Source organism: Rhinoraja longicauda, chromosome 16 (genome assembly GCF_053455715.1).
Source record: "Rhinoraja longicauda isolate Sanriku21f chromosome 16, sRhiLon1.1, whole genome shotgun sequence".
NCBI lineage: Eukaryota > Metazoa > Chordata > Chondrichthyes > Rajiformes > Arhynchobatidae > Rhinoraja > Rhinoraja longicauda.
In genome coordinates this window covers 28,275,409-28,287,498 of record NC_135968.1, presented here as the reverse complement: position 1 = coordinate 28,287,498, position 12,090 = coordinate 28,275,409, and the positions used below count along the sequence as shown (strand labels likewise).

Genomic DNA, 12,090 nt, shown 5'->3' with positions numbered 1-12,090 from the left:
AAGGCACGAGCCCATCGTAAAGGGAGACTGACACAAGATTCTATAAAAGAGATAAATAAGCTTATCCAAATCACTGACTGGCCCTTTGCCCAATTCAGAGGAAGGTTCTCAACCCTAAAAGTCAACTGTCCATTTTCCTCCATAGATGCTGCCTGACCTGCTGAGTTCCTCCAGCAAATTGTTTTGTGCTCAAGATTACAGCATTTGCAATTCACGTGTCTCCAAATTTACATTTATACAGTGCTTTTCACATCTCTCTCAGGACACCTTACTTCACACCCAATGGGAATTGTGGTCACTATTGTAATGTGCGAAATCAGTCACCATAATGTGCACAACAAGCTTTCAAAAATAGCAACGTGATAATAATCTGATCATCCATTTCAGTCATGTTCAATGAGGGAGGAATGTTAATCAAGGATAATTTACAGCAAAAATAAGAATAGTTTATTAACTGTGTTTATCTTTGGAATGTGAGTGAAAACTGGATTGGCAATATATAATCCCCACAACTATATGTCCAAAGGACAGTGAGGACTCAGATATTGGTGTGGAACTGGATTCAAATGTAGGCCAGAAACGTTTATGGAAATTGGTCATCTTCTCTGAGGAACATCAGCAGCCAACTGAGCTTTTAAAATGTTTAGGTGCTATCCAGTTTTCATATGCAGTATTAATGTGTTATATTCAACTCTGATCATTCTGAAAAAGATTGTAAAATCGCAGCCAGTAGAACGATTTCACTGATTAGAGGGTTTACATTTCTTACAGTTCCAGCTGAAGAGAGAGGGGTTAGCTCTGCAACAATTAATACCAAAATAATGAACAGTACACACGCCTAGTTTGAAGTTAAGTTATACTGGGGAGAAATTTATCCTTGCCTGGCGGTGTCAAATACATATAGGTACATTGTCCTCTGGCAGTAGTCACCTTACACATTCCATTAACTTCAAAGCCAACGATGATCAAAGATGATTTTTCTTCTGCCTCACTAAATTTAATAATCTAGTTAATAAGAAGTCAAGAGTAGAAAGTCAATAATTATTATTTAAGAATATGTAAGGAAACAACGAGTAAAGTTATAAACCAAAGTGGAAAATAATTTATTTTAAAAAAATGGAATATCTTTGATTTTTAGCATCATCCTCTTCCTTTTGTTTATATTGAAAGTACAACAAGATGATCTTGTGTTAAACATCAGAGCACACGGGCTTATTGCTTCTTGTTAATTTGATTTAAAAATAGACTCAATGCACTATGGAGATTGTGGTTCCAAATTTCAACAAAATAAAACTTGTCGTTAGGGCACTGAAGTGGCCGACTTGGTTCTGTAGCTGTTTCCAATGCACATGTGTCCACCAGTCAGGATGGTGTGCAAGATGCAGGCACATGCAATGCTTCTGCACACCAGAAGCATGCTGAGGAGGAAGATACAAGGCAACACACAATACCAATTGCTGCCAAGTTATATCTCTTCCGCTCATCCTATCTTTCCAACAAGCACAGAGCGTCCTCTGTTTGCATCAGGTAGATTGCCCCCCTCCCCCATCCCCCCCCATCCCCCCCCACCCCCCCCCCATCCCCCCCCACTTTTGCATTGTTAGCGGCTGTTCACGTTGAACAGGATGGTTAATAAAAAGATGACATAGGATGCAAATACATTGCTGAGGTGATTTAAAGCTTCTAAAATGGTTGATAATGCATTGATAACCTTCAGATTGTAAGATTCTCCATTTAATAGGGTGGAACATGGAACTTTGCAGTGAGGAAACTAATTGGTGATTACAACACTATTTAAGTGCATTCACAAGATCTATATTGTGGTTATCTATTTCCCTTTAATGCAACAATAGCTACTCCTCATAAGTAATAATTTGGTTGTGAAGCGATTGGGCCATTGTGAGAATTTACTGTATAAATGCGAATTCTGTCTGATTCATAGCCCAATATTAAATTGCCTTGAAACCAATTAATTCTATGCGTGTGGAAGTGATATTATTTCTTACAGATTAGCCCAAGTGAGAATCACATTCTAATTCACACCAGGGAGAGAGAGGTAAGTGAGGAGGAAGCTGGGCACATTTTTAAATATTTATTCTTTAAATTGCAGTGAACAATCCCTGCAAGACGAATACTTGCAAACATGGAGAATGCATCCTAATGGCTACACCACCATACCACAAGTGCAAATGTGACTATCCATACAAGCCACCAAACTGCAGAAAAAGTACAGTAACCAGTTCTATTTTTCCACTGCAATTGGTCCGACTGTTTTCGTTAACCATAAACAGTTCTTCTAAAAAAAATGTCATGAAATCAGCCAGGACACAACCAATAAATGTTGGCAGATATCCGCGCATCTCAACAGGAGGTTTGGATCACAAGATCAGCCAGTACTTTGAAGCACAGTGAGGCAGAGTGCATTAAAAAAAATGCTTCAGAATGCATCAATGGGGCAAGGAGAAGGAGTTACAAAGTGGTTAAGGAGAAGGGGATGAAGGATTGATCCTACTGCAAAACTAACTTAAAGTCAATTAAAAGATTAAGCAAGCCAAAATAAAACCTGTAAAGGAATCTAACAGTAGATGTAAAACACAATGCAGACTGGTTCTGATAGTAATTTAAAAAAAGCTAAGGTACTAGTGTGGAGAAAGTTGAAACCATCAGAGACAAATTGCTTTCGAATGTGATGGAGGGGGATAATCAGATGATGTAACACATCTTAACGCATGGAATTTTAGATAGATTTATACACAGACTAATATTTCACGAAAATGGCAGATGGCTCAAGGGCCAGGGGTCAACGAGTCAAAGGATGCAAACTGGGAAAATGAATGCTGGGAATGTGAGGGAGTATTGTTTTACACAGACAGTGGTGATGTTCTGGAACTGAGTTATGGTGGAAACAGAGTCGATCATTGCTTTCAACTGGGAATCAAATGGGAAATAATTTGTTGAGTTCTTGGGGATGAAAGAAAGATTAAGAAGAAAGATTAAATTAATTTCTCTGCAAACAGTTGACGTGTATTTTACAGGCTGAATGTTTATTGTACCACATATTGTGCCATATATAGAGGGGGTATGAAGGGTAGTGCACAAGGATGGTTCCACTGATGGGAATGTCTAGAACCAGAGGGCACAACCTCTGAATAAAGGGGTATACCTTTAGAATGGAGCTGATGAGGAATTTATTTAGTCAGACGGTGATGAATCTGTGAAATTCATGACCACAGATGGTTGTGGAGGCCATGTCATTGGGTACTTTACAGTGGAGATTGATAGATTTTTGATTAGTAAGGGCTAATCAAAAGTTACAGAGAGAAGGAAGGAGAGTGGGGCTGCGAGGGGAAAATAGTTCAGCCATGATCGAATGGCGGAGTAGGCTCAATGGGCTGAATGACCTCATTCTGCACCTGTGTCTTATGGTCTTATGGAAAGCCATTGCCGACACTCCCGCCAATCATTCTCAATCCTGCTACACTTAAATAACAGGCAAGCACTTAATACAACATTAGTTATGTTTGCAGATGACTGCACATCAAGGAATAAACATGATGTTTTGTCACTAGTCTAAAAAATGGTAAATGAAGCTCTTGGTTTCAGCTGTTCACTCATCAAGGGCTCAAGAGTGACGTGACTACCCTTGTGGTAAGGCAAGAAGGGCTGTGTTAGAGTAACTAAGGTGTAGTTAAGCTCCAAACAGGACCAAGATGGCATGATTAATTCAGAAGGTGACAGTCTATTCTCTTTGTGACTTGCTCGATGATTCTGTGGAATTCATTGCCACAGATGGCTGTGGAGGCCGTCATTTACAGTGGAGATCGATAGCTTTTGATTAGTAAGGGCGTCAAAGGTTACCGAGACATGGCAGGAGAACGGGGTTGAGAGGGAAAAATAGTTCAGCCATGATCAAATGGGTGTACTTTAGCGGATTGTTAATGGTTAATGAACTACCGTGGTTATCTTCTGGAACCAGGAAGAAATGACTTGCAGGTAGAGATATTGTTTCTACGCACATAAAACTCCAAATCCCCAGGAGATACAAAGGCCCAAGGCTCACTCCAAGGTGGTCCCTGGGGTTCATATTTAAAATTGATGAGCTGTGGATGTGATCTGGATGAGTTAATGCAGAATGCCAGTTGGAGATGTGGACTTGCTCCTTGTGCAGGTTCTGCAAAAGCCAGAGGCAAGCCAGAGGAACAACAAGCATGGAGAAAAAGGCTGGGTGACGGTCATGGCCTTTTCTTGCCTCCAGCTCTTCACCACCCCCTACCCCTTACTTTCAGTCAGGATCCTGGCCCGAAACGTCACCCATCTTTTTTCTCCAGAGATGCTGCCTGACCCGCTGAGTTACTCCAGCATTTTGTGTCTTTCTTTACTCCTGGACACTGCTTGTTGGTAAATTGTTAGCCGCAATTATAGTTGAAGTCAGACCCCAAGAGGCTAAAATGTGCTCCTGTTTCTATGCGTACTGTATATCACATGTGGAAAACGTTTGAAGAAACCAGTTTTGCAGAGGGTGCACCCTCAATTGAACAACTGGACAGGCACTTCCACGTATGATACTTCACAAGACATGCTTCAAATCCCCATCATATATTGTGCATATAGAATGTCATTAAATGAGCAGCTCATATAATTACAACACAGAAACAGGATAGAATCATTGTAATTTACGACCTTTACTATCAATGAAAGAAGAAGGTAGTAAACTATGCGGGAATTAGAATGCCCTTGAGACATGGTTTATAAACATGAAAACAGCATCCTCTGTAGGTTGTATTTTAAAAAGATCAGTGCTGCCACTCCTCAGTAAATATGAGGGCTCGTTGATATGTGCACCTCATTGCTGCAGTTGATTGTGGGGGCTTGGAGACATCATTCCCACTGGAACATCCTAACATCATCACCTCCTGCCACCCTCCTATTTTGCCATCCCACCACCCTCACCCACTCACTCAACCATGCCACCTCATCTGGTCTCCATGTATAGAAAGTACTTGCCACCTGCAAAGTGCACCTTTACCGTGCAGCAAATCATGATTTCTTAAAGCGAAGATTTCCCCATTACATGATTTGTTTGCAGTTTCTGATTTGCAGCAATGTTTAACTTATCAAAAATGCTTCAGGTTTAATTTCTAAGCCGAGAAACTAAAGGTGGAACATGGTCTCGAAGATTTTAAAACGGGCAGCACAGTGGCACAGCAGTAGAGCGCCAGAGACCCAGGTTCGATCCTGACTATGGCTGGTGTCTGTTTGGGCTTTATATCTTCTCCCTGCGACCGTAAGGGTTTTCTAAGGGTGCTCCGGATTCCTCCTGCATTACAAAGACGTGCAGGTTGGTAGGTTAATTGGCTTCTGTAAATTGTCCCTAGTGTGTAGGATGCGAAAGTGTGATAACATGGAACTAATGTATGGGTGATCGATGGTCGGCGTGGACTCAGTGGCCTGAAGGGCCTGTTTCCATGCTGTATCGCTGTGTATATTTTTCTCTGATTGGGGGAAGGCATGGAAGGTGGGGTGGGGGTTGGTTAGCATTTGGTCAATTTTACCTTCATGTCAAAGTGTCAAAAAAACAACAGCTTTTCATGCGTCAAAAAACGCATGGAGAATTGATACCACTTTATCAAAGTGTGACAGCAATCTGCTCTTAGGAGTTCACACCTGTTCAAGAAACCCTTGCAAACACGGAGGAGATTGCAAAAAGGGACTATTAAGGAGTTCTTTTACCTGCACATGTCCAAAGGCATTCACAGGAAGATTTTGTGAAGTTGGTAAGAATTTTTTTTTTCCCATTTGTATTCAATGGATATTCTTTTGCCTAGGAAAAAACTGTAGATGCTGGTTTAAATCGAAGGTAGACAAAAAATGCTGGAGTAAACTCAACGAGGCAGGCAGCATCTCTGGAGAGAAGGATTGGGTGACGTTTCGGGTCAAGACTTCTTCAGACTGATATCAGGGGAGTGGGCAAGACAGAGATAGAATGTGTCTTCTTTTCTTTTCTGTTCTGTACGTTCTGTATATATCAGGGATGTAATGGTGAGGCTCTATAAGGCACTGGTCAGACTGCATTTGGACTATTGTGAGCAATTTTTGGCTCCATATCTGAGGAAGAATGTGTTGGTGCTGGAGAGAGTCCAGAGGGGGTTTACGAGAATGATCCCAGGAATGAGTGGGTTAACATCTGAAGAGCATTCAATGGCATTGGGCATCTACTCACTGGAGTTTAGAAGGATGTGGGAAGACCTCATTGAAACTTTGTTCATGCCCCTCAAAATGTTATATAAATTTACAATATGATAAGATCTCCCCTCAACATCTGATGCTCCAGGGAAAACAATCCAAGTTTGTTCATCCTCTCGTTTTAACTAATACCCCATATTCCAAGCAGCAATTTGGCAAAGCTCTTCTGCACCCTCTCTAAAAACTCCACATCCTTCCAACCAGAAATGCACATCATACTCCAAATGTGACCTAACCTAAGTTTTATAAAGTTGCAATATGACTTTCTGACTCTTAATATCCTGACTGCTGAAGGAAGTGACACCATACATGTTCTTTCTCACCCTAACTGCTTGTGTTGCCACTTCCAGGAAGTTGATTTGGATCCCGAGATCCGTGTGTACGTCAAGCTGTGAAGGTTCTTGCATTTACTGCATTCTTTCCCCTTACAACACCAAATTTGGCTTTATAACTGTTAAGTCTATTCCACTAGTACTGTGTTCTATAGGTAAGCCATTTCTGAATCCAAACTACCAAATCACACATTCCAAAGAAGTGCAGGTTTGTAGGTTAATTGACTTCCGTAAATTGCCCTAAATGTGTAGGATGTGAAAGTGGGATAACATGGAGCTAGTGTATGGGTGATCAATGATTGGCATGGACTTGTTTCTATGCCATATCTCTAAACTAAACTCTAACCCTGAGTTTTTGGATGTGTGAACTTTACATGTGAGAGGGAAATGAATATTCTCGAACATTTATCTGTCTACATGTGACCCTGGGTTTTAATCTTCTACAGACACGAATGACTGTTATGAGGAAAATGGTGAAAACTACCGAGGCAATGTTAGTGCAACGGTACAGGGGAAAACATGTTTATATTGGAGTTCGCACTTGCTCCTAAGAAAAAATATTAATATTCTTGGGGAGCAAGCCGAAGAAAATGGTCTTGGAGATCACAGATTTTGTAGGTAACGATGTACCATTCATATTTCAAATGTAGTGATCACAATGCTTAAACTCAACCCTAAATTTGACCTGGTGTAACATCTTTAATGCTCTGGTCAATGCCTGCAGGACATGGCTCATGAGAAGCTCACAAGAGCAAATGCTTTAGGAAGAGCTTTACTGCTTGTGTTGCCACTTCCAGGAAGTTGATTTGGATCCCGAGACATGGATTTGTGCCTGGAAGGTCATGTTTGACTAATCTTCTTGAATTTTTTGAAGAGGTTACCAGGGAAATTGATAAGGGCAAGGCTGTGGATGTTGTCTATATGGACTTCAGTAAGGCATTTGACAAGGTTCCACATGGAAGGTTGATTAAGAAGGTTAAATCGTTGGGTATTAATAGTGAGGTTGCAAGATGGATTCAACAATGGCTGAATGGGAGATACCAGAGGGTAACGGTTGACAATTGTATGTCAGGTTGGAGGCCAGTGTCTAGTGGAGTGCCCCAAGGATCTGTGTTGGGTCCACTGTTGTTTGTCATTTACATTAATGATCTGGATGATGGTGTGGCAAATTGGATTAGTAAATATGCAGATGATACTAAGATAGGTGGAGTAGTTGATAGTGAGGTAGATTTTCAAAGTCTACAGAGAGACTTGGGCCTTTTGGAAGGGTGGGCTGAAAGGTGGCAGATGGAGTTTAATGCTGATAAGTGTGAGGTGCTGCATTTTGGTAGGACAAATCAAAATAGGACGTACAGGGTAAATGGTAGGGAATTGAGGAATGCAGTGGAACAGAGGGATCTGGGAATAACTGTGCATTGTTCCCTGAAGGTGGAATCTCATGTGGATAGGGTGGTGAAGAAGGCGTTTGGTATGCTTGCCTTTATAAATCAGAGCATCGAGTATAGAAGTTGGGATGTAATGTTGAAATTGTACAGGGCATTGGTGAGGCCGAATCTGGAGTATGGTGTGCAGTTCTGGTCGCCAAATTATAGGAAGGATGTCGACAAAATGGAGAGGGTACAGAGGAGATTTACTAGAATGTTGCCTGGGTTTCAGCACTTAGGCTACAGAGAGAGGTTGAACAGGTTGGGTCTTTATTCTTTGGAGCGTAGAAGGTTGAGGGGGGACTTGATAGAGGTTTTTAAAATTATGAGAGGGACGGACAGAGTTGACGTGGGTAGGCTTTTCCCTTTGAGAGTGGGGAAGATTCCAACAAGGGGACATAGCTTCAGAATTGAGGGACAAAGGTTTAGGGGTAACATGAGGGGGAACTTCTTTACTCAGAGGGTTGTGGCTGTATGGAATGGGCTTCCGGTGGAAGTGGTGGAGGCTGGCTCGATTTTATTATTTAAGAGTAAATTGGATAGGTATATGGATAGGAGGGGATTGGAGGGTTATGGTCTGAGTGCAGGTAGATGAGACTAGGTCAGGGAGAATGGTCGGCATGGACTGGTAGGGCCGGACAGGCCTGTTTCCATGCTGTAGTTGTTATATGTTATATATGAGTATACTCATGTACTAACATGAGGCAAAAGCTTCCAAGAGTCAAGTCAAGAGTGTTTTATTATTATATATCCCGAAACAGAACAATGAAATTCTTAGTTGCAGCAGCATAACAGACATGTAAACTTAGCACTCTATCAGTCAGAGCTTATTTGGAGGTTGTTCAATGGTCATCGGGCTCATGAGCCATATGACCCACTCCTGCTTTTATTTGTAATGCTCTTATAAAGATATGACAGGCACTCCACTCCCAATTAAAATGGTCTTCGCAAACAAGCCCCCTCGCTCATGATTGGCTACTGAGATCAGTTAGATAGACAATAGACAATAGACAATAGGTGCAGGAGGAGGCCATTTGGCCCTTCGAGCCAGCACCGCCATTCAATGTGATCATGGCTGATCATTCTCAATCAGTACCCCGTTCCTGCCTTCTCCCCATACCCCTGACTCCGCTATCCTTAAGAGCTCTATCTAGCTCTCTCTTGAATGCATTCGGAGAATTGGCCTCCACTGCCTTCTGAGGCAGAGAATTCCACAGATTCACAACTCTCTGACTGAAAAAGTTTTTCCTCATCTCAATTCTAAATGGCCTACCCCTTATTCTTAAACTGTGGCCCCTTGTTCTGGACTCCCCCAACATTGGGAACATGTTTCCTGCCTCTAACGTGTCCAACCCCTTAATAATCTTATACGTTTCGATAAGATCTCCTCTCATCCTTCTAAATTCCAGTGTATACAAGCCTAGTCGCTCCGGTCTTTCAACATATGATAGTCCCGCCATTCCAGGAATTAACCTAGTAAACCTACGCTGCACGCCCTCAATAACAAGAATATCCTTCCTCAAATTTGGAGACCAAAACTGCACACAGTACTCCAGGTGCGGTCTCACTAGGGCCCTGTACAACTGCAGAAGGACCTCTTTGCTCCTATACTCAACTCCTCTTGTTATGAAGGCCAACATTCCATTGGCTTTCTTCACTGCCTGCTGTACCTGCATGCTTCCTTTCAGTGACTGATGCACTAGGACACCCAGATCTCGTTGTACGCCCCCTTTTCCTAACTTGACACCATTCAGATAATACTCTGCCTTCCTATTCTTACCACCAAAGTGGATAACCTCACACTTATCCACATTAAACTGCATCTGCCATGCATCCGCCCACTCACACAACCTGTCCAAGTCACCCTGCAAGCTCATAGCATCTTCCTCACAGTTCACACTACCACCCAGCTTTGTATCATCTGCAAATTTGCTAATGGTACTTTTAATCCCTTCATCCAAGTCATTAATGTATATTGTAAATAGTTGCGGTCCCAGCACCGAGCCTTGCGGTACCCCACTAGTTACTGCCTGCCATTCTGAAAGGGACCCATTTATCCCCACTCTTTGCGTTCTGTCTGTCAACCAATTTTCTATCCATGTCAGTACCCTACCTCCAATACCATGTGCTCTAATTTTGCCCACTAATCTCCTATGTGGAACCTTGTCAAAGGCTTTCTGAAAGTCAAGGTACACCACATCCACCGACTCTCCCCTGTCAATTTTCCTAGTTACATCCTCAAAGAATTCCAGAAGATTAGTCAAGCATGATTTCCCCTTCGTAAATCCATGCTGACTCGAAACAATCCTGTCACTACTATCCAAATGCTCTGCAATTTCGTCTTTTATAATTGACTCCAGCATCTTCCCCACCACTGATGTCAGACTAACTGGTCTACAATTTCCCATTTTCTCTCTCCCTCCTTTCTTAAAAAGTGGGACAACATTAGCTGCCCTCCAATCCACAGGAACTGATCCTGAATCTATAGAAATTGGAAAATGATCACCAATGCGTCCACAATTACAAGAGCCACCTCCTTAAGTACTCTGGGATGCAGACCATCAGGCCCTGGGGATTTATCAGCCTTCAGTCCCATCAGTCTACCCAACACCATTTCCTGCCTAGTGTGGATTTCCTTCAGATAAGTTATTGTGGGAAGGACCAATAGTTTTGACTCAATATAATAGAAAGAGAACAAGTTGGAAACACTCAGTAGACCAGGCTGCATCTAAGGAAAAATAAATAATAAATGTTTCATGTACGCAACTTGAAATGCAGGTGTTGCCACAGATGCTGCCTAACCTGCTGAGTGTTACCAGCATTTTCAGTTTTTATTTCCAGCATTTATAGCTTTTAAAAAATATATATTTTGCTGACTCAATATTAAGTTGAAGGTGGTGTAGAATAAGGATGCAAATGCAATCATGTTCAGCTGAAGTTTGAAGAAGGGTCTCGCCCCGAAACGTCACCCATTCCTTCTATCCAGAGTTGCTGCCTGTCCCGCTGCATTACTCCAGCATTTTGTGTCTATCTTCAGTGTAGACTAGCACCTACAGTTCCTCCTTAGATATGTGCCTTATTCTGTCAGTTAAAGCATGAAGATTGGCACAATATGCTGGAGTAACTCAACGTGTCAGGCAGCATCTCTGGGGAATAGGAATGGGCAACGTTTATGTTCGGAACATTTCTTCAGACTGAAAGATGGAGATTGATCTTGAGAGGAAAAAAAGAGAAAACATGAAACTGCACCAAAAAGGGTGAATATTAATTTTCATTGTGTTGTCCACAAGTAAAAATGGAGGTGTACTAACTTTATCTTTGATCAGGAATCCTGATGATGATGATAAACCTTGGTGCTTTTTCAAAGAACACAATGGAAGACTGAAGTGGGATTTTTGTTCAATCTCTCAATGCCAGAGAGGTGAGTGGAGCTCAAACCTTTGTTATGTGGAGGAAGGAACTGCAGATGTCTTTGTTATATTGTGAATGACTGACCAGAGCTGGTCAAAAGTGCATTATTCGCTGCTTCCTTGCCTTTTGTGCGTCACCTCCCACGTTTCTTTTTTGTGTAAGACTGCCTGTCCCTACGTAGCCTCGTGTACTCCCTATAATCTAAAGTGAACATGCATAGTCAGTGACAGGAAAGATACATCAATGATATTTTATTATCGTATGTACCTAGGAACAGTGAAATTCATTGTCTATGAATACAATACCCAATGTACGTAAGGAGTCACCACGTACCTGGCGCCAAAAAAGTTACAAAAGTACTGATCAGAGTCCCAATGGTCCCTCTTTGTTCTTGGCGGACACCCCCTACCCCCCCCCCCCCCCACACATACACCCTACACCTCCTCAACACCCCCCACCTCCCCCCCCCCCGCGGCTTGCTACGGGTCGCTGTCATTTGCACCATCACAAATGCAGACTGACGTCGAAAATGCAGCTCGTCCTCCCAACGAGGGGGGGGGGAAGGGTGAGTGCATGAGGGAGGAGGGGGTGGATAAGGGGGGATTGAGGGGGGGTGGAGTGGGTGAGTGGGGGGGGGAAGGAGGAGGGAGGTTCAGGGGGGATGGAGTGGGTGAGGGGGG

The 12,090-nt window shown here is 42.5% G+C and overlaps 1 protein-coding gene across 1 annotated transcript in view; it reads left to right on the top strand.

Moving 5' to 3' along the window:
- LOC144600833 (uncharacterized) overlaps nt 1-12,090 on the top strand; it is a 91,038-nt gene that overhangs the window by 59,444 nt on the left and 19,504 nt on the right. The window contains exons 19-22 of the mRNA XM_078412723.1: nt 2,111-2,227; nt 5,655-5,774; nt 7,022-7,193; nt 11,326-11,420. Of these exons, the coding sequence (XP_078268849.1) occupies nt 2,111-2,227; nt 5,655-5,774; nt 7,022-7,193; nt 11,326-11,420 (504 nt within the window). The remainder of the gene's footprint in view (nt 1-2,110; nt 2,228-5,654; nt 5,775-7,021; nt 7,194-11,325; nt 11,421-12,090) is intronic.